At 40.1% G+C, this 27,952-nt stretch overlaps 1 protein-coding gene across 3 annotated transcripts; it reads right to left on the reverse strand.

Annotated features, from left to right (window-relative positions):
* Positions 1-27,849, reverse strand: LOC141810808 (ankyrin repeat and SOCS box protein 13-like). 3 transcript variants are annotated; one of them, XM_074698625.1, is made up of 7 exons: positions 27,698-27,849; positions 26,967-27,154; positions 26,730-26,886; positions 26,491-26,625; positions 25,859-26,050; positions 25,267-25,437; positions 1-53 (listed from the first exon to the last, which is right to left on the reverse strand). In XM_074698625.1, the coding sequence occupies exons 1-6, from the start codon at positions 27,738-27,740 to the stop codon at positions 25,310-25,312; spliced, it is 843 nt and encodes a 280-aa protein (XP_074554726.1). In that variant the 5' UTR covers positions 27,741-27,849; the 3' UTR covers positions 1-53; positions 25,267-25,309. The 3 variants fall into 3 exon arrangements, with proteins under 3 accessions (XP_074554726.1, XP_074554725.1, XP_074554727.1); XM_074698624.1 differs by lacking the exon at positions 1-53 and having other exon boundaries at positions 21,164-25,437; XM_074698626.1 differs by lacking the exons at positions 1-53; positions 27,698-27,849 and adding an exon at positions 27,479-27,613 and having other exon boundaries at positions 21,164-25,437.
* Positions 27,850-27,952: the final 103 nt, after the last annotated feature.

Consider the following 27,952-nt stretch of genomic DNA (forward strand, 5'->3'; position numbering starts at 1 on the left):
CAGCTGTTTTCCATCTTTAACGCGTGGATGAGGAGGAGCAGAGGGAGATGAAACTGTGGAAACATCAGATCAGAGAGAGATGGAGGTGTGAGGCCGGAGAGAAGAATTCAAGCAGGAATTTGATGAAAGGAGGGAGGAAAATTTTCAATGTCAACAAACACAAACACATGATGGAGGAAGGAATCTATGAGTCTTATTGGAGACTCCATACAAACACAATATATCATAGAGGGGTGGAAAATGATGTCCTGGACTTCAAAGACATGTGCCTGCTGTGCATTCCTTGTGGATATTATTGGATCATCCCATGTTTATTTTTTTTACCCAACTGTGCCCCAGATTCCAAAATCAAACCCTGAGGGACCCAAAACACTTAATAACTATAACTTCAACCAAAAGGTGACTTGTGCTAGTCTGTTATTATGAAGATTTATTGTTCTGGAACAGCCACAGGGACTGGGACCTGACCTGTTTATCACTTTTCATCATATTATTCAGTTTGGCCATAAGGATTAAAACGAAAAAAAAAAAAAAAAAAAATCAAATGTAGAGCTAAATAGTGCTATAGATTTTTGAATGGACAATAAATTGTTCAAATTGATCAACTCTGTTGCTAGGCGCTGCCCTGATGTGACTGTCTATTACAGCAACTCCCTCTTCTTTGTCTGTTTTTTATCATTTTTGCATTTGGAATGGGTCATTACTTTGTATGGCTCATTTGTTTGTCATGGACACCAAACTGGTTTTGTCTTCAGTGATTTTTTTTACTATTTTTGCTCCTGTGTTTGTCTGGAGATCCTACATGTAACCATGGCTGCATTGTTTACATGTGAAATCAGCTGTTAGCAGCTTTTAGCATGTCAATGCTAACTGGTGCAAGGCCTGATGTTTCCCCACAAGGTGAGGAGAAGGAAGCGAGGACAACGTGCTGGTTCTCAGGTGTGAGCTAAGAAGTGACGACATGGACCTGTCCTTCCATGATTATTGGGAACGTAAGATCTATCTCTAATAAGATGGACCAGCTAGCCATGCTAACCCAGCAACAGAGGGAAAACCAGAAGGCAGAGTAGAATCATGCCATTCATAGACATGGCTAACGGGGCTAATATCAGACACCAACGCCACATTGGAAGACCTTCACCTGCTGTGAGCAGACAGGATACAGGAGACAGAGACTGAACAGACTGCTGAAGAAGCTCAGTCCTGGACCCTGTGGAGGTGGAGGCTGGCTGAACTGGAGAATGATGGACAAGCTGTCAACATCTATTTTCTTATGGACCTTTTAGCACTTTCTATACACTTTCTTACTTTTGTTTTCTCCTGAGACTCCTTCTGAATTTCTCCTTAGAGATTAAAAAATATATATATTTTCTATTCTGTTCTATTCTAAATTAGGCCAAGAAGTCTTCAATTAAGATGTGAATGTAGGGAAACTTCAGATCTGTATTCAAGCTCCAAACACCATCTTTTCTGAAACCTTACAAAACTGAAATGGTTGTTTTGGTCACAGGTTAGTTAAGACTTTATTTTAATCTTGTTCAACAGGACAGTCCTAATAAAGCTATTTATTTATGTGGAAGTTATAAATGTTGCGAATGTGAATATTCATCTGAAGGATACTGTGTCACAGTTTCTGGTGAATTTTGCGGCGCTGTCTTATTACATGCTAAGATAAGTCCAGAACTGGCCTTCATAAACATTATTTATAACTTTAAAACTGTGTAAGTGACAGGTATTATCTGCAACATATACACTCCAATTAGAGCAAACATGCAGCAGAAACATCGAGTGTAAATAACATTACAATGAATTCTTGGAAAAACAAAAACTTTATTCTGGTTTAAAAATAAAGCTGTGACTGGTTCTCATGTTGCTCTATGGGACAAAAAAGGAAAGAAGCTTTGGAAAAAGAAAATAAAGAACCTAAAAATAGCCGACGGTGTTAAGTTTTGGCCAGACTCTCAGATTTAAAAACCAGCGTTACATCAAGCTCTGCCAGAACGCAGCAAAACAGTTTTCAAAATGGAAACAGTCCTCTATTTTTCTCCCATTTGACCTATTACCAGACGTTTGGTACAACTTGATCCTTGCGCAGAGAATAAACTGATTTCAGTGACATTTTTCTTGTGAGAAAATAGATAGTAAAAAAAAGTTTTAAGTGCATTTACTGATGTGAATGTCATTTTAGAAAAGGTTAGATGAGACTTTAGCAGATTTACAGTGGCTGTGCAGAAAGTTCAGAGGAATCTTGTGCTGTCGTTAATCTATTTCAGCTCAGTGTCTGCTTCTAATTACTGCTTGATTTATGAAGTCGCAGCTCATTACAGTCTCTGTCTGGGTTTCCCCTTTCTGCATAACTCACCACAGTCGTACAGTTCCCATCCTCTTCAGCCGTTATAAAATCTGACTTAGAGCTTGCACTGCCTTGATACTTAATTTCTTTACCAGAACTTTCTTTTCTCTTTCTGTATATCAGACTGTAACTTTATATTTCCACCTCAAAGATTAGTGCCATTTAGCATGCATATAATTTGATTTAAATCAAAGTTTCAAGGAAGGCTGTGTTCAACTGCATGCACAGTCACATGCCACATTACTCAACAACAGTTACTGCAATGATATTTCAAGATACACGAAAAAGGGTGTTTTGTTTCTAATGGTTTTACAGCAAATGCAGCAAGAGTGGAGCAACATGTTGTGTGTGTGTGTGTGTGTGTGTGTGTGTGTGTGTGTGTGTGTGTGTGTGTGTGTGTGTGTGTGTGTGTGTGTGTGTGTGTGTGTGTGTGTGTGTGTGTGAAAGAGCCACTTGAGGTGGGATTAGAGGGATCTCAGACCCAGATAAGCAAGGAGGGAAAAGCTGACACTTGGGCAGTTTCTGTTTTGCTAACCAATGATAACGTTGACCTCTTTAATGACTCATCCAAGACAAATGACCAATTGAAATTTTGCTTCATTGTAGGCTGGTTGCAGGGTTTTTTTTCTGTTTTTTTTTTTTTTTTTCTCACGCCTGTAGTAATCTCCCTTTTTTTTTTTTTTTTATTGTATTCAATTTTATTTTATTTTTTTATTTATTTCTTAATTGAAATAAATAATTTCAAACTTAATTTTTTTTTTTTTTTGGAGGGGGGGGGGGGGGGGGATTATTCTGTCCCTTCATTTTAGCTGCTGTCCTTTTAAGGCACCCAGTTCCACAAACCCCCTTCCCCCCTGATTAGCCAATCCTCTGGAGGCCTTCCAGGGTAGAGCTTTGAGTGGGCCTTGGTGTTTGAGGCCCCTCTTTTCAATATATCAACATGAGGTGACCTCATCTTACATTAACTTTCAAAAGATGTCGTGAAAATTTCAAGCTGTATGTAGAACGGAGTGTTTTGAGCATTTTGTAGACAGATTCGGGGATTTCTACAACATATGAATATGTAGTTATTCGAAAATTCTAATGGGACTTGTCTTATGATGTGTTAACAACCATCAAACAAAGCTACATATGACTACAGACAAACACCTAACTGTTTATGACATAACCTTTCAGAGGCCCCATGTATTATCTATTAGATGTTCAGTAAATTGTTGGGTAATGTTGTATTTTTGTATGTTAGGACTCAACAGAGTCACATCTGGATTTATGTGCAAACACACTCCAACTTTTTCAAAAGGGGTGTGTTGGTTCCACTTACTCTAATAAAGTCATATAAGGATTGTGTTTACATGGGTGTTTCCTACTCAATCTAAGCTAATGTCAAAATAAAGCCGTCCCTGTAAACACAGACAGTGATTAAACACAAATCCAGTGATCTGTGTTACACACACAATGTCACAAAGCTACACACACAAAAGTCTGACTCAAACTTCAGACGGTTTCTCTGTCGGAGCGTCTGTAAAGAGATTATGTAACCAAAGTAACAAAAGATGGATGCGGTTGGCTGAAAAACACAAAGTCCATCATTCCAGCAGCAGCCGTAATCCAATCTGATCTCCTTAAAAACCCATTATGAGCACAAAACAGAGAGCGGGACCTCTCGCTGCAGGCATGACACATCTGATCTGTGCTGGGTTTGTTATATAAGGTCAACCGCATGTGGAATAAATGGTCCTGAGAGGGTAGGAACAGGTTTAAAAGTGTCACTTATATGTATGTCACTTAATTAAAATGAAAACCCCAAACAGTACAACGTTTTAAAATGTTACATATCATAAATCTGTGGTGCCGCGTGCGTCAGACTGGTTTACCTCAACCTAATGCCATAAGTGCTGTCCTATATTCGTACATCATGTCTACATTTGGCAGTGTTGGGGAGCAGTAGCAGTCGTGGAGATGAAGAGTCAAAATATGGAATGATTTAAACTGTGTGCTCTGAGACCATGACTAAAAGAGAGGAGACAGCTTCAAGGTGCCTGACCTTGGAAACAAAGTGATGGTTTTTATAAAGTATCTTAAGATGCTGCTACACATTTAGCAATATGTAGGAGTGGTTGTTTATAGTGTCCGGTCACTGTCATTATTATAATTATTATTATGATCCGCAGTTAATCCAGGATAACTCTGATTACTCACTGGCATCTAGGGATCCCTGGTTAATGCAATGGAATTCACACTTTTCAGGATTTCTAGGCCCCATTTACACGACAACGTTTCATCTGAAAACGCTAAAACGCAATGAAAAAAAAATCTGCATTTAGACACAAATGCAGAGGAACTAAAAACGCTGTAGTAAGCATGCCAGGCCTATAATTGGCGCTATGACTGTCTTGTCCAGAGGCTTTTTTTGGGAGATCTCCACCAAAGTAGAGTTGAGACGATCATCTGGTGTATTGGCGAATACGAAGAACAGAATTGGAGCAACAGATGCACATTTTGTTGAAAGACAGTCAGCAGATTCAGCAGATTGAGCAGCACAAGCACAACATGGTAGTCCACTATGATCGTAACAACGGTACTTTTGGATTGTTGTATGCGCTCGTGCAAAGCGGAGTGTGGTGTCAGCGTTTCCACTGAAAACGCTGGTTTACTGTTTACACGGTAACAGCGTCGGCAGCATTTCAGAAAAATCCCAACCTGTAGGTTGCTTTTAAAAGTTTATGTTTTAGGTCGGCTAAAACGCTGTTTCCATGTAAATGCAAGGCCAAAACGCAACAAAACTTTAGCGTTTCACCCTGAAACTGTTGTCGTGTCCGGCTTCAACCAAACAGCCCCCCAGTTTGGTTGAAGTCTCTGTGGCTCATCACAACACGTCAAATAAATGACAACCCCTAGACCAGAGGCTGAGTGGTCTGCAGTCACTTACTACCCACTAAACAAGCCGCTGACTTCCTGATAAACTTTCATCCACAAAGACTGACACCCTCCAAAATAATGCTGTGTGGGTAGCTGCACCTGTATGCTTAGCTCAAAGGTGCTGCTCGACACAGATACGGTGATGCGTCACTTCTTTTTGACATTTGCTGCATATTACTTTTGGAAGTTTTTAAAGTGAAATGGAACCTGGTGGTTGGGATATTTGATGAGAAACATTTCCTTCAACCGTTTTAAAAAACAGTCTACTTGAGCTTGCCTTCCTCTGCATTTAACTTTATGTAGCTCAATCTAGCGACAGCTGCTTCATGTCTCTGCTTCACCATTGAACATTATCTCATTTTTCACTGGCTAAAGTTGCTGAGTTTTACTGAAGGTATTTTAGTCCAGCTTATATTTAACAAGAACCTAACCAGGTAATTAAATTGAAGACAGCTGAAAGACAAAGATGACCCACAAATGCTCTAAAAAAAGGCCTCCTTTTGAAGAGCTTCCAGGTAGATTTTCCCTGCAACATCCACTTGACATCCTTTTTCTATTTCTGTGAGCAGCGGATGTCAGCTGTGCCAAGTTTGCAACTTTCTGACAGGCTGTTGAACCCTGTGTCACTGGCCAGCTTTGCAAGAATATAGCCTTTGACCTTTTGCTGCAGGTCCAAACAGCATGAGGACGGCGCACCTGCCTGCCACACACCTTCATTTACAGGACGCACAAAACCTAACACTGAAATTTCTCTGTCAACAGTTTCTTAGCGTGCGAATGAATTCCCCTGAAACAAATATGCTTGAAAGACCCTGAAGAATTTTAATAGTGTTGTAAAATATTTACGGAGGGTTTTCCTTCAGAAATCTGACACTCGCTAATAAACCTGCTGCTATGTTTAATGCGGCCAGCTGCCTCTGTACTCCTCTCCTGTGCACTCTCCCTGCTGCATCTTTCATCCGATACTGATGTGAATATTACCATTGTCTTTACTGTGTTTGTATTAATTATTCCTTAAAGCTTATCAGAATAACTTAACTTGCTTTTCTTTCTGTGGCATAATAAAGGGTAAAAGTCTCAGACTTAAATCTTTTGCATGTGGCTTAAATTTCAGGTGGAGACATCCCTGAGTTCAATACTAAACGCAAATTATCTTTTAGCCAATGAGTTCAGATGAAAAAGGAAATTTTCTTAGGTCATCTAACAGCAGTTTTTGTCCATAAACAACCTAAAATCTGCTGTTTCTTCTTTAAAACTGAACAGCTTGGACCACTTCTGTCAGCATCTTTCTACTTTGGGGTCTACTCTGGACAGATGCCTGTTAAAGTTTGTTCTTGTCTTTTACATTCTGAGCACTGCACTGCAAAAACTGAAATCTTATCGAGTGTTTTTGTCTTATTTTCAGTAGAAAATGCCGTAATATCAGCCACATTCACCCGACCAGTCCAGAAAAATGTCTTACTTCAAGTCATTTAAAGACAAAAATGAGGTCTGAATTGCTTGTAACAAGTTGAAAATATCTGCCAATGGATCAAGAAAAAAGTTACTTGTATTAAGACAATATTTTAGTTTTTTGCAAATTTTCTAGCAAATCTTTCTTGTTCCATTGGCAGATTTTTTAACTTGTTACAAGCAATTCAGACCTAATGTTTGTCTTTCAATAACTTGAATCAAGAAGTTTTTCTGGACTGACAAGTTGAATGTGGCTCATATTGAGTTTAAAAAGACAATTTTGACCAATAATAAGACATAAACTCTTGATAAGTAATTGATAGTGTAATTGAACAGGAAACAGGAAAATGCATACAGGTGAAAACGTGACAGCTTAGGCTTGAAACTGAATATGTTGAGTGCTCTCAGACACTTTTTCATGTGACTGCAGGAGCTGGGATTGAACCGTCAACCTAAAACTATTCTCCTCACCGTCCACTTGCATTTCAGGGAACACAATCTGTTAAAAGCAAAGAGGTGCAGCCTGATCTATCCTAATACAGTCCAATAATCCATCTGCAGCTATCTAAGAGTCATCTCAGCTTTGCTTAATGTCTACAAACAGATATCATTAAAGTCATCACCTGTCCCATCCACTTCCTTTCACTTCTGCAGTATCTAGTCAAACTTCAAACATCGACAGTGTGAGGGAGAGTAAGTCATGGCGTGAGGAGCTGACAGCTGGCTTCACCAGAAGTATGAAGAGATGTCTTTTCACTCTCAAAGGCTTTGATGTTAGAAAATATTGGCTGGTGAATTAGAAAGTTGATTATCTCCTAATTTCTTTAGATGATTTAAAGCTGGTGTTTTTAAAAACTTTCCCTTTAGTCTCTGTCTGAATAGCTTTGTTTTAGCTGCTGTCTGCTCCACCAATCCGCTTCCCCCTGATTGGTCAGTCCTCTTAAAGTTTATCGGGGGCAGAGCTTTGGTCAGACCTTGATGTTTAAGGCTCTTTCCTCAATTGTGTCATGCACCAGTTTGGATATCCTTGGAGAGGACTTCATCATTTCAGCAAGTCTTGTGAAATTCTGGTGTAGATTTGGTGCTACACTGAAGAAAAACTGAAATCTTATCAAGTGTTTTTGTCTTATTTTGAGTAGAAAATGTATTTTAAGACTTGATATGAGCCATATCTGCCTGACCAGTCCAGAAAAATGTCTGATTTTAAGTTGTTTGAAGACAAAAAAAGAGGTCTGAATTGATTGTATCAAGTAAAAGAATCTACCGATGGAACAAGAAAAAAGTTACTTGTATCAAGACACTATTCTAGTTTCGAGCAAATTTTCTTTTTTCTTAATAAGACATAAACACTGGATAAGGTTTTAGTTTTTTGCAGTGTACTTTTAGATCGAACCAATTTGGGCAGTTTACAGACACAGACAAGGTTTTCTACAACATGTAACCATTTAGTGGTTTGACAACCTGCACGGTTAGTATGAACATCCAGCATTGTTACTTTATATCCATGTTTAAATGTTTATGGGGAAGCATAATAGCCCTTCTTTAAGTTTCTGCACCATGAGAAAGCCTGAATTTAGACAAACAGACACTGGAAAAAAAAAAGTCCATAAGCTTCAGTAAGACCTATTTTTTCTGTTTTTCAAAATTTGGCTGCCAACGTCAAAGCATGATCAACACAAGTATTACTTCACATGGCTAGATCAAATTGTGTGTCAGAGAATGCTTGTATAGGGTCAAATCACCTCTAAGCTGGATGCTGAGGAAGGTCACCATCTTTTTTAATCTAATCTGCTAGACTCAAAAGCTGTTTCTTCACACTGCAGCACACACATACACTAACAAACACGCACACACACTGCGCTGCTGCACTTCTCCCCCTTTCAAACAATTACACCAGAGTTGTTCACACTCCTCCTCTGCCAAATTCAAAGACACACACACACACACACACACACACACACACACACACACACACACTCCAGATCTTATTACTCGTCTGCTCTCTGAGTTCTCATTCCCTGCTGCACACGTTTAGCACGTCGGCTCTGATGGAAAACTGCACTCGTTCACATCGTTATTCCATATTTTGGCTGCCTGGATCTCAATATCTTTCACCGCCGTGACAATTGCCTTAACAGACGACCGCTGCACGGCCACGATGCAAGGAATCCAGACATTACCCAATATCCTGCAAGGGTCCAGAGGGATACACACTGCTCATTAACAGACCTGCCAGTACTGTGTGTGATCAGCCGGCAGGTCTGCGGTTTGAATTCACAGGAGAGATTTATCAGACTGGACATGAATGACATAAAAAGACATGTGAATATTTGCCCTGAGGGGACTAACAGGGAAAAATCCACATGTGCTCTTACACGGTTATTATGTCTGTGGCTGTCAGTGCATGTCTGGAGCTAATTTGTGATTAGATGTTATAATAAAGTTTCAGTGCACCAAAAATGTAGCCTCAGCCAAATACAAGAGGAACAGTTGAGTTTCAAACCCTTCATTATGTTCACTCTGCACTGATTTTCCAGCGCAGTGAAAAGTCTTCCTGTATCATTTTTAGGAGTGAAAAAAAAATAAAGAAAGTAGCTCTGAAAGGAAGAAGGACTCGTGTTAGTCAGTAAAAGAACATTCTGTTTGTTTTTATAATTTTGTCATCCACATGCCCCTGGTAATGATAGTTTATGTATTGAGTTTATTTCCAATGACTGTGAAAAAGGAAATATGCAGTTAAACCACAGATCAGACTGCTTATCTTTGAACTTCAGGGGAAGTTCTGGAGAAGCCTATTTCTGCCTTTGCTTTTGGGTCACTCTCAATGCTTTCATCATCAGCAGCAGCAGACAGAAAACAGCTGTACTCTGGTCAAAAACTCAACCCACCTCTCCCTATAACACTCTGCCTTGCAGCAAATGAAGACAAAGACGATATAAGCGACTGTAGCAAACAAAAAAGACTTCTATTAGCAGCTCAGAGGCAGAAATCCTCCACAGGGACAAACAGAAGTTTTGAAAGAGGACTGGAAATCAGACGGCACGAACAGGAGATCAGATGACTTTTCCTGCATATTTTCTGGAGGTGTAACCATTGACTGTATATAGAGTGGGCAGCGTAGCTCTGCCATTTACCATTGTATGGTTTTGAAGCCAAAATACCCCTGTCACAGACGCAGCCATTAGTAGCAGTTGTGCAACCAGAGTCTGCGCTGTAGAGACTGTGAGGGATTCTGGGAGAATATGAGTGAAGCCAAGTGACAAAAACAATTATTTTTTTACTTTCGAGAGTCTAATCACTTCTTGACTCTACCTCCCGACTCTAACCCCCGAAAAAAATACACAAGAACAGCAGCTGTCAATCATCGTTAAACGTGATGTAAAGCCTCATTTTTAGCCTCTTGTAACTAATAAAAAAGGAAACTTTTCAGATAAAAAAGAGAACTTGAATACAAGGCAGCCAAACCATATCTTCAAACCTCCAGAACAATCAGATGTCAGAAAGATTTCTGCGAGGTGTATTAATCTTTTAAACTTTGACCACAGCCCATCTGAAATGACTGGGGAGCCGGATTTTTGACCTATACTGCAGCCCGCCACCAGGGGGAGCAGTTTTTGTGGCAACCTCACTTGGAGCAAGGCAAATGACGTCCATTTTTTTCACAGTATATGGGTGTAACCAGGAAACTGTCAGATAAGTAGATAGTAATACCAGGTTAACCAGGTGACAACATATCATTGTGGATTCCTGGTTCGACCCCCTAATGTTTCCAGCCTTGCATGTACTTCTTAACCTTCAAAATTTTTCATGCATCCATCTGTAGGATTAATGTCGTCACACCTATGTCATGCTGATGCATTCAACAATAAAACTACTGTACTGCTTATAGATGTGTGTCTTGGTATGTCAGTGCGTTTGGTGTAAGACAAATAGCAGATACCCCCCACCATCTCTCCTGAAGTCTGGGCCAGCTGGTTGACCCTCTTTACGCCCTCCACCTCACACCACTAAGCTGCTGCCCTTTCACCTTTACCCCCTCTCACACCTCACAAACACACACACACACACACACGCACGCACACACAGACCTCAGGGGAGTCGTACTGGAACTAGGTTATCTGGGCAGTGGTGGCGGTGGTGTGGACGGTTTCCAGGAATCACAATCATCCCTGCGTCCCTGCCCCTCTTATCCTTCACTGATTTTCCAGTTTTCACAGCCAGACTCTGGAAAGTGTGAGTAAGCGTTTCCTGTGGAAAACTATATTTTTCAACGCTGTAATTGAGCTGCTGCAGCCGCGCTTGTGCTAATGCACGGATGAGAAACGGTAGGTGGTGATGTGTGGAGAAAAAGAGAAGCACTGCTGTGTCAGCTGTGGAATGACAGATCTGAAATTAACTTTCCTCACAGTGGTCATATAAAGGGATGGATCCGGAAAGAGGGTGTAGGTCAGGGTCTCTGCAGCTCAGGGTCAAAGGTCAGTATTGTAAGGGTCTGCAGAGTAAAGGAGATATTTATAGGGCTTGAGTCAGGAATTAACGAACAACTCAAAGACATAATTGGTCTGTGTTAAGTTAAGACAAGATCTTATGAGTACACAAGACAGCAGTGAAAATGGTTTTCCTTTCACAACCAGATGTGCCTTAGCTGATAGCTTAAAAGTATTTTATAAATATTCAAAATGGTATCACAGAAGAGTTGCAAGATTCTCAGCTTTAAAGCCTTTGCACACCAACAGCAACACAAAGAAACAGCAGGAAATTGCAAAAAGAAATGGAGGCGACACATTCAATATCCGTAGCTATTGTCCTCCAAACGATCTCTTTGTAATAGTTGCCTTTGTAGTTTTTGTGTCTTTTGTCGTAATGAACCAGGTGCTGGGACACGAACACAATCAACGTTGAATGTTTTAGTATGTGACTTGTCATTAACGAGCATTTTGATTTGTCGGATTTGTATTAATTGCAAGCGAGCCTTTGGAAAAATCGACCTTGGTCTGAAAAAAGAAAAAGAAAAAGAACGTTGCTAGTGTGAAAGCTTGTATTGAAATACAGTAGGTTCAAAAAAGAAATAATAATGTGCAAAATATTTGTGCGAAAAATACGCATCTGGTGTGCAAAGGGCTTTAGTCTTTGAGGGCTCAAAAACAGCCTCATGTTTGTCCAATATCACAGTTAATGGAACACAAAAACCTTAAAAAATGATTCTGAAAACTAACAAAAACATGTTTAACAGAAATGTGTCAAAAGCCTGCAAAAAATGTTGCCAATAGTTTTTGATAGACATTTTGCAGGAAACCTGCAATTTTAGCCAATCAAATTGGTGACTTGACACGCCCCTGCCTAAAGACCTGTTGGATTAACAAAATTGTCAAATCAAATCAGTCAGTCCTATTCTATGAAGTCCCTTTTATTCAAAAGAGGAAAGTCTATGCATAAGAGGAAGCCATTGCTGTTCCCATAAATAAAACCTGTAGGTAGAAAAACATCTGTGAGAGAAATATTTCTAACTATGGCACGCCTCAAAGTGGAACAGCTCTTCCACAGAGATTAAGGCGACCTGTGAGAGTTTCACGGCTCAGAACCTCCAGGAATGTCTATCGCCCAGCTTCACCTCATCACTGGCACATGAACACACCAGACGGAAACTAAGCAGGCAGCTCCTCCTGACAACCCAAAATAAAGAGGCAGAGGCAGAGGCACGTGAGGGCAGCAGGTGTAAACTGTCCTCCTGTGCTCTTCACAGGCGCCGAGCTGATGCGCTCAGACAATCTCAGCTTCTTACAAACTGTTATTACAGACGAAAGAGTGGGATTGATTTAATGCTTTGTTGAATTTAGCTTTGTTTTATTGCTGTTGCCTCTCAGTTTACCCAAACACACACACATAGCTACTGTAAATACAGTAATGCTTAATTGGTGTTAATTGTGATGTTCCCATTGAAGTTGTTTACAATAAATCCACTCAGGCACGTGCTTCAAATCTGTCACTGCTACGCACAGATTTCCTCCATGACGTGTTTACCATCTCGAGGGATGTTCTCAATGCATGCTCTGTCACATCCTTCACCTCAGCTCACCTCTGCTTCTCGCTGCGTTAATTGAGAGCAGAGCCGCGCACTTTTTAAGAGAATAATCCTGTCACAGACAGACAGGTGATGGTTTCCACCCCAATGGATGACAATGTCAAGTCGAAGGGCTGTTATTTTAGGTAAATTATGTCATGCACTTTAATTTTAACCTGTCTAAACCTGCGTTATCAAGACATCAAACCAGATCTGCTCATTTTCCCATGGTTCACAGCGTAGCTTTTCTACTGTTTAACTTTAAGGCAAGGTCTTAAGAGGACAAAACTGCAGCGAAACTTAAAAACAACTGTGGACTTATCAGGGTCATTAGCTTTTTTTATGACAACCTTATCAGGCTGTCTTGAATACTTGATTCTGATTGGTCTAAACCTCATAAAAATGATTAATTTTTAAATATTAAAAGGACCCTAAGGACAACCTGATCACAAGTCATATCAAGTCAATCTGCAGAAAAAGAGCCTGCTGCATTTTTCCTCTGCCTGTTGACATGGTGGAATAATGTTAGTGTCCGTCTAAGGCTTGAGAGTGGGGAATTAATGACAAGCATTAGCACAGGAATGCTCACTGATGCACCAATCATTGTTAAACATGACATAAAGCCCCATTTTTAACCTCTTATAACTAATGAAAACAAAACTTTTCTGAAAAAAGATAACCTGAATACAAGGCAGCCAAACAATATCTTCAAACCTCCAGAACAATCAGATGTGAGAAACATTTCTGTGAGGTGTGTTAATTTTTTAAACTTTGACCACAGCCCATCTGGAATGACTGGGAAGCCAGATTGTTTGACCTATTCTGCAGCCAGCCACCAGGGGGAGCAGTTTTTGTGATGACCTCACTTTGAGTCCAGCAAGATGACGTCCATTTTTTTACAGTCTATGGTGTCAACCTACTGGCAACCTTAATAAGAGACAATGCAGAAGCTAATGTCAATGTCAATGGAAGTGCTAAAATCTGCTGTTTCTTGAGTGTCCGCTTGTGGCCAAATACCGGAAGTAACAAACACACCACGCCAAAAACAAGCAGTTTTGACTGCAGAAATAAATATATTTACAGACTGCTGCTTAAAAAATCTCCCATCTGAATTGGTAATTTCACTATCAGCACATTCTGTACGGGGGGATTTTTTTTCAGACTCAGCAGTTTAGAAGATATTACTATTGAGAGTATGCCCAATCAGAGGCACAGCCAAACTCACAAAATTGACATGATGGACAAAAGGTGGTTCAATCCCTGCGCCATAAACATCTGTCATCCCAACAGATAATATGATTGCGTGGCCTCTCCTGATCTCATCTGCAAGTGAACCTGGAAACTTCACGGTCACTGGTGATGAAGTTTGACTCTTACACATGTGATAATGTGATCAAGTTGATAAATGAGCCAAACTAAAGGTCAAACGGTTCCAGGTTCACCAGACAGGAAATTTTTTTTTTTTCATTCTCCCAAGTAAAATTTCTATTAGTGCATGCCACTGTAGGTATTGTAAAAGGTTTTTTTTTTAATGAAAAGTGAACAAAGAACACCAATCATGGCATCATCTGTCAACTTTCTATGGAAACATATCAATGGAATGGCTACTGAAAATACAGTTATACAATTATTTTTACTGCACGTTAATCTTGTGAGAAATTGTAAGACTGGAGCCAACCTGTTAGGTAACTTCACCTGTGTTTGCCAAAATTAATTGCGAGCTTCTATTAATGATGTCATAAATATACTTATTTAGCCCTGCTACAGTGAGTCCTATAAATAATGAGCATTCAAAAACTACAATGAAACCCTTGACTGAAACCATGTTTTAATTTCCTCAACATTAATCAAAAATAAAAAGCTTATGTAAGTTAATAAACATGTCGTGTGCCAAAGATTTTACAACCTAAATGCTCCTTCTCCTCCCCCTCCTCTTCTTTTACACAAACATACCTCTCTTTAGGAATGAGGAGCAGTGGAGCAACATATAAGGTCTCTGTTACAATGGCAGTGTGTCATCACTGAGGTGATAAAGGTCTAATTGATGGCTCCATTCAGCACAGCATAACCTGCAGCACATTCTGTACTTTCAGGTTGTTTTTCAGGCTGTAGATGATCTTCAATCATTCAGCTCAGATAGTACATAATAAACAGAATGCAGTTTAAGTATATGATTAATGAACATCATAAAACAGCTTCATAAATATTTTACTAACTTAAAATCAGTAAATCTCCCTAATATTTGCAGGGTAGCTCGATCACTTTTGGCATCATGTTCAAATCTGATTTATACTGACCCTTTTTGTTTGTTTGATTACTGCAAATAAGCGGTGAGAAAGCTTGCAGAAAAAGACAGCATAGTCAGCTCAGAGTGATAGCAATACAAAAAAAATTGTTTGCATAGAGAAAAGAATAAATTTTGAATAAAGACTATGACTCTGCCTTAAATGGTAAGTTTAAACTAATGCATGAGAAAAAGAAAGCAGTGTTTTTGGAAGCTATTCAAATTCTAGCGACAGTAAAGGTAGCTAAACTCTCTGGATAAAATGTTTTTACAGCTTTCTGGGAGTAAAAGAATCATATTATTTATAGCTAAAAGCTAGCTTACTGTAAAAGTTAACAAAAAGTTTTGAAAAAGGGTAGGAAATACTGCAGCTTAGCTTCGTTTGTACATCAAAAGACTTAGAAGTGGACTTTAATTAAAAAAAAAAAACTACTAGACATTCACATTATTTTGATGCACTAATACTTAAAAATAATCAATATAAATATCTCATAAGAAGAATAAAAAAAATAGCTTAGATAGCTAAATATTATAGCTTTTTGAATGCTAGCTAACTTAATGCTAACGGTAGATATTGTGTTAGAGTTAGCTTGAAATCAACAACCAGCTTAGCTGATTTTTAGGTCAAGATTGTGAAATGGTTAGCTTAGCAAAGTCGATGAAATTGCTCATGTTTAAAGACAATTTTTTTGAATGCAACAAAAACATGAAGCCGTTAGAGTTTTATCTTGTCCTTATGTTCCAAAAAAGGAGATGTGCAAGCTAATTGTGTGCATGCATGTGTGTGTGAGATAAAGAGAATTTAGCATGAGGTTGCTATCTTTGTAGTCGTTCATGTCCTTGGATCAACTCTCAGCTTTAAGATATTAATAAAACAAAGCAATAAAAGAAATGACTGAGTTACATCAGCATTCTTTGGATTTTGACAGTCAGCCATTTGTCTTTTTTATTCCATAGGTTGTATAACTCAGGTTGGTTATACAACTGACCTGGCTCATCTTCAGCTGCCACAGTAAATATGCGGCCATGATGGACGACAAAGAGAGCTGCACAGCAGAGCTTTAGGACTGAGCAGGCATGCCGTCTGTTTAGATGCTCAGCCTGCGACTTCTCATGGAGTGCACTGAATGCTAGAGGTGTATTCACTTAACCTTTGGGTATCGATCTGCATAGAAGGAACAAAATGACAGCCACAAGATGTCAAGAAGATAGTGTTGCTTAATGTTGACGATGTGAGAGTTTATACGAGTGGATGATAATCTCAAACTTGATTCTTAAAGGCTCCAAAATACTTTCAAGGATAAGCTTATGCTTAGGGTGATGTCACTTTTAAAGCTGGCTTGTTTGATTGGCACGAGACCCGCCCACTTAAATCCAGTGAAAAAATATATAAACAGCATTAGCAGAGTGCATGATGCACACACTGATTCCTGAACTGAAGACAATTCAGCACACCTCAAAGCGGCAGTTAGTTTTAGTCTGCTGATTCCTTGAAACCAGCTTGATTTGTCTTTGAATCAAGGTTTGAAATGAAAAAAGAGATGGTTTGGTTTCTTGATCACTGTTGCTGTGCAGTTTAAAGTTGGAACATTGTAGTTAAAACAGGCTGATGTTGAAAAACTCAGAATACCGAAGAGTATGAGAACCACAAACAAGCTACCTGCAGTAGAACATAAAATCTTAAGATAAAATCTTATCTCTTCAGTGTTAAAGTAACTTGGGTGAGTCATTTTTCTGTTAAAACAGGGTCCACACCAGGCCCTTCTTTAGTATGTCACATGGCTTCTTGGGGACGAAAACAACCTCTAAGAATTGTTTTCAAACAACTGCAGTTTGGGAAAAACTTTCGTCATTCCCCTTCCTCATAAAATAAAAATAAAAAGTGACATTCCACAGCGTGGCAGAGAGATGTGCCATTTCCAGCAAACATCCAGGCCGTCTTGAACTTCGCTGGAAACCAAGCGAGCCATCCAGCGGGTTATTGCTGAGCAGGCGTGCGTCACAGCTGCTTGAAAAACCCGAAGATGGAGAGTGAAAGCGTCTGGCAAGGAAACCCTGCTGACTTCATTTCCACTGGAGCGGCTGTGTTTCAGACTGGGCAGCTTAAGGACAGGACGAGGGACTCCCTTCACAAAATACAACCAGATGGAGCAGTCATAGAGCCGTCTTTTGAAGTGTGTATGTGTGTGTCTGTGTGTAACCCCGGGCGTTGTCTTCCAGACGCACGTGAATATTATTTTCTCAGACTGAAGCGGTCTGTTTTACAGTGAGTGTGGGAGCAGACTGTGAGGGTGGAGACCAGATTTGGGCCGGCTGGGATGGAAACATTTAACTGAAGCAGCTTCAAGAGGTCTGTAATTTCCCAACATGATCAATAAATTACAATAATTACAGCTGTAATCTAGTTTCACTAACATCTTCCATGTATTTTCTCTGGTAAGATGTGCATACCGTGTTTTTTTTGTGTGTTTCATTTTGCTGCTGTGACGGTCTTCTGTGAAATGCACAGAACTGTGGAATCAAGCTGGTGCGACCTCTGTCAGACTGACTCATCTTGATATGGTTGCAGAGGTCAGAAAAAGCCCCATGGGCCACTTCAGCTCCTCATAAATTCTTAGAGTGAGTCAGACTGGTAGAACTACCAAGGAAAACCCACTGATTATGAAAGACAAAACTAGCTGTGGTATGGGAATCAAGCTTGAGAAAAAAAAAACATGAAAACAACAGAAGAAGCATTTTTGAGATTCTTGGTATCAAACAAGAATTGTATTCATCTTTCTAGCTTCTTAACTCTTCATCTGAAGGCTAGAGTCTGCAATCATCACACTTCTTCACTGAGCAAGTGAGTTTGGTCTATTTGACAGAACTACGACAGCTGCTGCGTCAGACACTTCCGTTCACGGGGATTAGTCTTCTTTAGAGTTTTTCCTCCATTCAAGCAGGATCTTCTGCTGAATCCTGCAGGTCAGTCCGAGGTCACACGTGTAGTCAGGATGTGTACAATCAAAGACTTCCCTTGAGAAGAAAAAAAGTTAGAGGAGCCTGTGAATCAGGGGAGTTTGAGATCGTTTGGATTCAAAAGAGGACAAAACAGGACTGCAACCACCAAACTAACTAAAATGTACATTTAACTCACCAGTAAAACATCAAAGATCACACAGCCCTAGATGTCACTCTGTCCATCTGTACCGTGCTGTACACAAGCACGATTGCCCCCTTCAGCGGCGTTCCCCCGCTGGCAAATTTGGCCCAGGGTCACACTACTCCAATATGAACCAGACTCAAGCACGATTGCCTCTTGTACATATGTCATCACATCGTAATACAACGCATGAATGGCCCACCTACATCATCCTGAAGCATCTGTTTACAAGAGGTGCAGTTTCATGAACACAGAGAGCACGGTTACATTTTGGTCCGACACAGCCCTCGAACACCTCAACCGCAGTTTTAAATGACACCCGAGAGGAGCATCGCAGAGATTATACGTTATGCCTTCATTGCGTACATATGCTCATGCATGAAGTGTACCGCCCCGAAGCACACCTCTCCAAAGTGAGCCAAAGCCAAGGAAGTGTACCGCACCTGAGCACAGAACAAAGCGGTCACATCATGAGAGGTTAACTTACAGAAAGAGTTTATGGAAAGTCATTTACTTTAATTATTGTCTTTTGTTGTTTTCTTTCTTTTGGTGGCTGACAAAGGAAAATAATCTGCAACAGCCTGAACCATCTCCATTAAGGGAAACAAACATAGGCAAGAGTTCTAATCAATGCAATGATAAATGAACAAAGAAAAACTGCAGAAACAAGATGTATGTATTATATGGTTTTGAAATTGCATTATTTGAAGTCGGTGTCTATCAACCCAATGCTGCACAGGAGGAGCCTTTGGTTAAGACCCTTGATGACATCTTGAGGCTGCCAGCACTTTGACATCCTCCCAAAGTGCTGGTTAAGCCAAACAGCTAAGTCATGCACCCCATGTACAGATGCTATATTCTCATGTGGGTGTCCCTTAAATACTTGCAGTGTGTTTCTTATAGTACTGATTGCTTGACCCTTTTCAGCCACCGTATTGTCCAATCTGAGGCCTACAATTTGGGCTGCACATGTCTTTTTGTATCTGTATGTATCCAGTCTGTGTGTTTTTGAGAACCAGTCACATCTGCAGCTCATTTCCAGCAACTGATTTTCTGTCTGACGGCTGAGCCGAGCATCAGACCATCACGGCATCCAGCTCTCTGTTTATCTCTGATTCTCAAACAAAGTCCTCCTGGTTCCTTCCCGCTCAACGCCTCAAATCCACAATCTTCTCTCCAATCTGCTCCTCTGCCTTCTCCTTTTTTTACTGCCAAGAACTGATTCCCCGTCTGTTTACCGTAGAACAAGGAAGATCCATTTCTCATGACGCTGACAGAGCTGTGTTTCAAGACAGATGCAAGTAAATCAACAGAGTCAGATTAATTGGAAACAAGCAGGAGAGAGCAGAGCCACAGCAGCTTGTTTTCTCTTCACCCTCTGGGCCTGAACACATGCTGACTGTGAAACTCAGCTCACTGCTGGCTTACTGGAAATACAGCACTGGCTATTTCTTTACCCACAGCACACCCTAGTGTCCAGAAGGTGCAACTGAGACTAAAACTGAGGAAAAGGGACCAAGATCAGAAGTCTTCACTAAATTTGTTTTGGAAATCTTTAACAAATAACGTTTTGGTAAAATTCACTTAATCTTCTTTGTCAGAGAAATAAATTTAAAAAGCACTGAACTGGTTCTGTCTTCAGTGATATTTTTACTATTTTTTGCTCCTGTGTTTGTCTGGAGATCCTACATGTAACCATGGCTGCACGATTACATGTGAAATCAGTTGTTAGCAGCCTGTAGCATATCAATGCTAACTGGTGCAAGGCCTGATGTTTCCCCACAAGGTGAGGAGAAGGAGGTGAGGACGACGTGCGGGTTCTCAGGTGTGAGCTAAGAAGTAACGACATGGACCTGTCCTTCAATCCATCGTTATTGGGAACATAAGATCTATCTACAATAAGATGGACGAGCTAGCTGTGCCAACCCAGCAACAGAGGAATACCAGAAGGCAGAGTAGCATCATGCTATTCACAGACATAGCTAACGGAGCTAACATCAGACACCAACGCTACATTAGAAGAGCTTCACCTGCTGTGAGCAGACAGGATCCAGGAGACAGAGACAGAACAGACTGCTAAAGAAGCTTAGTCCTGGACCCTGTGGAGGTGGAGACTGGCTGAACTGGAGAATGATGGACAAGCTGTGATCATCTATTTTCTTATGGACCTTTTTGCACTTTCTATACACTTTCTCACTTTTGTTTCCTTGGTTGCTGCTGTGACCCCTCCTGATTTTCCCTCGGGAATAAATTAGGTATTTTGGATTCTATTCTGTTTGTTCTTGCAGAACCCACTCACAGCTCACTCGGCAAACCTGGGGCCTATCACAGCAGTCACCAGGTGAGAAGTAGACAGGTCACCAGCCCATCACAGAAGTAACAACCATTCACTTACTCAGACTCACACCTATGAACAATTTAGAGACCATTTACTCAGATGATTTTTGAAATGTGGAAGGAAGCTGGTAGACAAAGGGAGAAATGCATGCACACTCTGCACAGGAAAGCACCCAACCATCCAAGGAGTTGAACAAGGCACCGTCTTGCTTTGAGGAATCTGCTCCAACCTCTAAAACATCAACTGAAAGTTTCAGAGTCAAACAGGGTTGCCACAACATGAAACCATATTTTTACCTACACAAAGCAATTCAAGACCAAAAATGGGCTTTGGATCAAAATGAAAATGTACAAAGTGAAATGTGATCTATTCAACAAAAATCTATTCTAGAGAATATGTGAAAATAAAGCGCAGTCTCAACCAACTCTAGTGCTACAATGTCTTCATCACAGCCAGCATTTTTTCTGCTTTTGATGTTCTGTAGAAAAAAAATGTATCAGTGTCAAAGGGGAAACATTAACTTGATACTTGACTACTTGTGAAAGGCCAGCACAGAAGAACATATCAGCAACAAAAGAGTAGATTTATACAAAAACAAGAGATCAGGACACAAGTTCAGAGAATGATTTATTCAAATAATTAACATATTGGTTAAAGTCACAGCAGCACGTCTGTACAGTCATTAAGATAAATATTTATGACACATTTAAGAGCGATGACTCTTCAGCTTATCGTGGCACATGTTAATACTTGTCTTGAACATCTGAGAAGAAAATACCTGATTTGTTTCAGTAGATAAGACAGAATAGCTGAACAAACACAACCGACCTTGAGGAGAGCTTCAAAAAGAACCACAGCTCTTTTTTCTCACCCTGAAGTTCATTGTTTCCATTTTTGAGTATTTTCCATCTTTAATAACATGACATTCCCTGCATGCCGTCGCTCCTCTCTTTAAGGCTTTAAATGTCTGAGTTCAATATGCTCCAAGGTCAGACATTTGAAGTCTATCCAGAGTCTTTAGAAAAACTGTGGGAGGAAAGAAAGATCTGTGATCCTCAGGAGTATTTACAGCATGAGATCGTGATGACCTGGACTGCGTTTCTGTTGCATGGAACTGGTCATAATTCCAACTGATGATGGATATATTTTGTAAAACCAAATTGCAACAGTTTGGCATGTTTACGGCGTGTTGGAGACGAGCTCAGAGTTTCGGCCAGAATCGTGCAGCTCGGGCACGTTTAGGAAGGGGGCCAATGATAGGAGTAAACTGAGAGATTTAGATGAAAAAAAGCACGAAAATTACTTTAAAATGAAGATCTTACAAACACTAACAGCAGTGTTAGCTAAACAGCGAGAGCGGATGGATAACAACTTGCTGGGTTTCTGGCAGACAGATGAAGAAGGTTTGAAAGTCAGAAATTTAATCCCCAAAGTCCTGCAGGGTAAAGTCAGGACAGTACACATGGAGGGTGTTTATGTTTCATACCAAAGAAGGACAGAGAAGTCAACTTTCTGTGCACTTCTCTTTTGCTTTCAAAGATTTGACCGATTAGATTTTAGCTTGAGAGTTGGAACTGAAGGACTATCATCTCAAAATGAGAAAATGAGGCAAAAAGTGCAAGAACCAGAATCAGTAAACCTTGTTAAGGAGAGAATGTGATTTTTGTAAAACAGTGGTTCCCTCCCACTGGAGGTGAAATCACAAAATGTAAGACTTTAAGTAGGAAAAAGGAAAAAATAAAGCAGAAAATTAGAAGGAGAAAATTAACGAAGAAGCAGGCTTATTTTCTAATGAGATCCATCATTGTCAGGGCCTGATTCATTAGAGGAATGCATGGCTTTTGTGCTCAAACACCCTGTGCAATGAGACAAAGATGTCAGCTTACTCACAAAGCTTCCTCAAGGAGTTAAAGAAGAGTTATTGTGCTTCTGTTTTAGGCTTTAAACTGTCCCTTTGGCACCTCCCTCATATTTCTAAACGCAAAATGATGGAGTTAGTGTTTTGGCCGTCTTTAACCCATGTAGATCAAAGTTATACAACTTCCAAAACAGCTCATCCCAACTCAGAAAAGAGCCAAAACAGCATACCTCAAGCCCTCGGTGGAATTCATAAACACTTCTGCTAAAAATACAGAGACCTCATCTGTTCTCTGTGAGCAGACTGGGTGCAGAAACAGACACAGAGGTATTAATAGGCAATCGCCTTCTCAAAACTTCATCATCTGCATCAAACAAAAACGCCACCACCAGGGGGTGTGTGGTGTGATTCAGGAATTTGAGGTTAAGAAAAGAAGCGACTGGTTTTTGTCACCCTGAGAGCCGCTGTGACAATAAAATAGCTTGGAATTTCTCCAGACGTTGTTTTAAAATGCTGAACTGATCCAGGAAATGTGCATCGAACTAGCAACATTAATGCTGGCATGTTACAGTTTCAGCTCAGCAATTTGTCCTAGCTGACAAACAGTGAGTGATGCTGCTTCAATTACTGGAAACGATGCCACTTGTCTCCTTTATCCTTGAACACTGACACTTCATTTAAATAAACTCCTCACTAAAATAACCCCTGCTTCTCTTTTGGAATTCTATTTATGTGATTGGCAAAAATTAAACAGTATTTGAGATGTTTATAACTGCAGTTTACGGTCAGGATTGCATAACAGTGACTCCTCTGACAATAATAACCCTGATCCCTAAAAATAAAAACCTCTTCCGACATGCTCATCATGTTTTCTGAACAAAACTAATGATTAATAGAGGGAAAACAATTTTTGAAAATGTCTTGATTTGAAATATTTAACTACAAAATGACCCCAGAATCACATGAAGTGAGTCAAAAACCTGCAGATGAAGTGAAGAAATAGCTTTTTTATTTTAAAGAACTTGACAAACTAATTTTTCTTACCCCACTTCCAGATCATTTGTTACCCACTCCAAGCAATTCAGCAATCACTTGCTTTTCAGTCAAGATATTATTTGTTACTTATCAGGTGGATGAGGCTCAAATTGAGTCTGAAAAGGTGTTTTTTTTACAAGAATTAAGACATAAACATTAAATTTTCAGTTTTTGCAGCGCAGTAATGTACAGTAATGCACAGCAAACTCAAATTTGCTGGTGTCTGAAAGTACGCTGTAAGTGCCAAAGACCCGCTCCCACATATCTCTCATCATGAACTAAAACCATGATGTAGAATTTCCAAATAGTAACAATACGTTATATAAGAGTATATACAAGAGTTGGCAAAACACATTCTCATTATTCAAAACAGAAGTTAAGCTTAAGTTCTCTTAAGACATGCACATAGAAGAGAAAAATGTACAGCCAACATTTTTACTTTCCCAGAACTAGGCAACATGCCATTTGTGTTTTTGTGTTGTTGTTTTCTTTTTTTCTTTTTGCTGCCGCTTTGCAAGGAAACATGTCTGACCAAACTTTGGAAATCTCCAAAGAAATTTCTGATAAAACCCTCTGTCCTGATTGAATTAGGGATGCACCGATCCAATCTTGGTATTGGGTATAGGCCCCCATACAGCCCCTCAAACTGGATCAGGTATTGGTGGGAAAGGATCGGTCCAAACTTGACACTAAGGTTAAACTATGAGTTAGTCATTTCTGTAAATTCTGAAGCTTTGTTTTAACCAAACTACTGTTAAACATTTAAACACTTCAAGTTTAAAAATATATCAACCTCAGTAATTCCATATGTGCCCATTTTATGTCTTTTGCTCAAATATTTCCAATCTTATCCCACAGTAGGGCATGCAGGTTATTATTTAACACTTGCATTGGATTGGTATCAGTTGAGACCCAAAGCCCAGGTATCTGTATCCTTATGGGGACCAGAAAAGTTGGATCGGTGCACCTCTAGACCTTTGATTGATCAGATTTGTCCTGGGAGCTGCTGAAGGTGGGATTCACTTGGATGGCTAATGATAAATTTTGTTCGAAGGATATAAAGTTTCAAGCAACATTTTCACACCGAGAAGCCATGGCTGTGTTACCAAGATATCTCTGACTATCCATCAAGTTAATAGATGAAGTTGCTGAAGCCGTGCCACAGTAAACTCAAAATTATAGATACACCATTGAAATAAAGTGTATAGGAGTTTTTAGGCCTACATGCACTTAGCAGAAAGACAGAAAAATACTGTTTGAAATAAATAGCTAATGTCAGGCTTATATACAGCGTCTACATCCTGTGGCTCACACTGAAGGATGTGTTGAGTTTTGGCTCTTAAAGTTTCATGGGCTTTTCCACCGCAACACATTTCTCCCGCTGGTTTGTTGTTACAGTTGCTATTTCCAACATCTGCACACTTGAAAACCTCTCGACAGCTTCATTTATAAGAAAAAGTTGTGATATGATCTGCTGCCACAAAGCTTCTTATTTTAATTATTTCCAGATAGTAACTCTGATGTTTACATCTAAAACTAACTGTTTCTACTTTTATAATGCAAAACTGTTAAAATCACCCATTAACAATGTAAAATTTGGCAAAATGTTGCAGCACCCTTTTGCTATTAAATATAATTATTTATGATTTTATAGCTTGTCAAAAGTGCAGTTGTTTTTGTCAGTCTAGACACAATAAATCAACTTTTTAGTGGAGTATATATACATCACCAGAAAGAAAGTATCCTGAGAGGAAGTGGGAGAACTTTGTGTTGATAATCATACTATTTAAAATGATGGTACCTTTTCTGTGCTTCTTTTAGTACCTTCAGTCTTTCTGTTAAAATCCATCCTCCTGAAGCTGCTGGGTCACTGATAGCAGAGGTAGCTGATGAGGATTTTGGGGATGTCCAGTTGATGTATAACTTTTGGAGCTCTGATGCCCAGGTTTTTCCTCACCTCCAAGCGGCTGAGCTGCTGCAGACTCATCGGGGTGGCTGCAGACCAGAAGACATTTGACAAATATAAGCAACAATACCTCAGAAGAAGTGACTCACACATGCTTTGACTTAGCCTTCAAATTGGATGTGTGAAGCAATCTGAGGACAAATAGCTCTCTGAGGGGAAGCGGATGTCGTCCACTTGTATTCAAAGTCATAAAGCTGTTAGATAAGTCCCTCTTTAAGCTATATAAAGCTGTGCTAATTTAATATAGATCTATGAGTCACTACCTTCTCGTATGCTTCTAACCTACATATGATGACCACATGAATGAGCCTCAGAGTAAACAACAGGTGTCATCTGTCCGAGACTTCCTGGAAATGAAAAGTGATTCTCTCTTGCCATCTGCTGTTAGAAAGTTGACACTGCACTCCTGTATACAGTTACCTGAAATATTTATCTTCATGGATCACTTACTCTCATAAAACCTTAGGCAGGCTGCAGAGGGCGAGCCTGGTGTAGTGTAATCCACAGGTCTTCTGTCATACTGATCTCTGGCGTGGATGTTGGCTCCAAACTCCACCAGGATCTCGATCATCTCCACTCGCATGCTCTTAGCAGCGTGGTGCAACGGGGTCTCATGGAACCTTGTAGCATTTACTTTTGCACCTGGAACAAAAATACACTGCCTTTAAATATTCTGTTAACCTCTCCCTGTCAACAAATGTATATAGATAATCAAAAAAACCAATGGCCCATCATAAATTCATGATTTCATTCAAAAAAAGGCACAGTTGATTCCCAAATTGGCTTCCTACTACTTTCAAACACATATCACTATAACAGGTTAGTCATTCATTAAGAACACACCAATTCATTTAATAGGCAACTGCCTGCTGAACTGAAAGTACTGCCTCATGTGGATTTGTTAAGTAGCAGCACAGGTTCAGCTGAGGTTGCAGGGGGTCTTGTTACCTCCTGTCCTGAAGTTACGCCATCATGAGAATCAAAACAACACTCACAATCCATGTCAAGAGATCTAAGTTACAACATACAGCAAGAAAATAAGAGCTGAATTCATGTACATTTCCCTGTCCTGCCCTGCTCACCTGCATTTAGCAGCATCTTAACACAGTCTGTGTGTTGGTTAGCACATGCTACGTGAAGCGGGGTCCCATAGTAAAGATCATAAGCTTCCAAGCGAGCCCCCATGGTAATCAGGAGCTTTACACATTCAAAATTTCCTGAAAAGAATGATGAGAAAATGTTGTGTCTTATTCATTAAGAGGAATAATGAGTGTTTAAAAGTGGTGAAGTGATTTTAGAATTGTTTATGTATATGTCTCACCTCCCATGCATGCTTCGTGAAGTGGGGAGGCTGTGCGAGAAGTGAGTGCCGGGTTAGCTTTGGCACCATGATCCAGCAAAAGTCTCACGCACTCCAAACTACCAGCTGAGCAAGCATCGCACAGGGGGGTGCTCCCATCCACGTTCCTCGCATCCACCTGAAATGCAAGATAATGTTGGCACTCCTCCTTTCAATTATCTTTCTTGACATCATCAGTGTTTTACTGCTGTTTCAAACCTGGGCTCCAGCATCCAGGAGCAGACGGACACACTGGGTCTGACCACCAATGCAGGCCTCATGCAGCGGTGTGATTGAGTCCACGGCAACCATGTTGACAGACGCCCCACTCTTTATGAGGCGCTGCAGCTGGGACACTTGACCAAGAGATGCTGCCTTATGGACTTCTGTTCTCTCTGACCAGCAGCCTGCAAGTAAAATACAGAAGTGATAGTATAACCACTAATAACACCAATATGACTGTTGTACTTGTGGAGTGAATAGCCAGTTTTCTTTGTGTTGTACTTTGAATATAATGTATAAATGAGCGAATATATCGTTAAAATGTCTCTTTTTTACTTTTCTGTGGAAAAAAAAGTAGAAAGGATCAGTTTTATGCTATGATACACGAAATATTCCCCCTATTATAATATCTTAGCCATCTGAAGCATCAGCATCGATGTGTTGAGCATTCCTCTGTTTATACATGGTATTTAAGTCTTAAAAACGTCCAAAGCAATGAACACGCTTACACACATGTTCGAAGGAGGAAGAGGCTACCGGCAACATACGTTAGTGTCGAAACTTTCCGTAATACATTTAATCTATCTGTACATAGGTCACTAGCTGTAGTACAGCATGTTAGCATGCTAGCATACATTCCTGCCTGTCATACCGTTCTTACGTCAAAATAGGTCAAGAACCAAAAACACGTCAGTCTCGCGGACATGTCTTCTTCACTTCACACTTACCAATGTCTCCGAAAAAATACGACTGAGAGTTTTCTATCTCCATCCTTTGCCGCCTTCAAATCTCTCCTCTGAATCACAGACGTTAACACAGATACAGAGACACGAGATGTTTGTAAACAGCGGCGTCCTCGGAATGTTTACATACGGCGGGTGTCACGTCACGTGACATTACCGGCACTCGCAGTGCATCTAGGGGTTTGTAGTTTTCACGGCATGGCTGTGACTTTCATGGTCAGGGGATCCTTCTTCTATGTA

Source organism: Halichoeres trimaculatus, unplaced genomic scaffold (genome assembly GCF_033239565.1).
Source record: "Halichoeres trimaculatus isolate MK-OKI-2021-1 unplaced genomic scaffold, fHalTri1.1 fHalTri1_scaffold_21, whole genome shotgun sequence".
Classification (NCBI taxonomy): domain Eukaryota; kingdom Metazoa; phylum Chordata; class Actinopteri; order Labriformes; family Labridae; genus Halichoeres; species Halichoeres trimaculatus.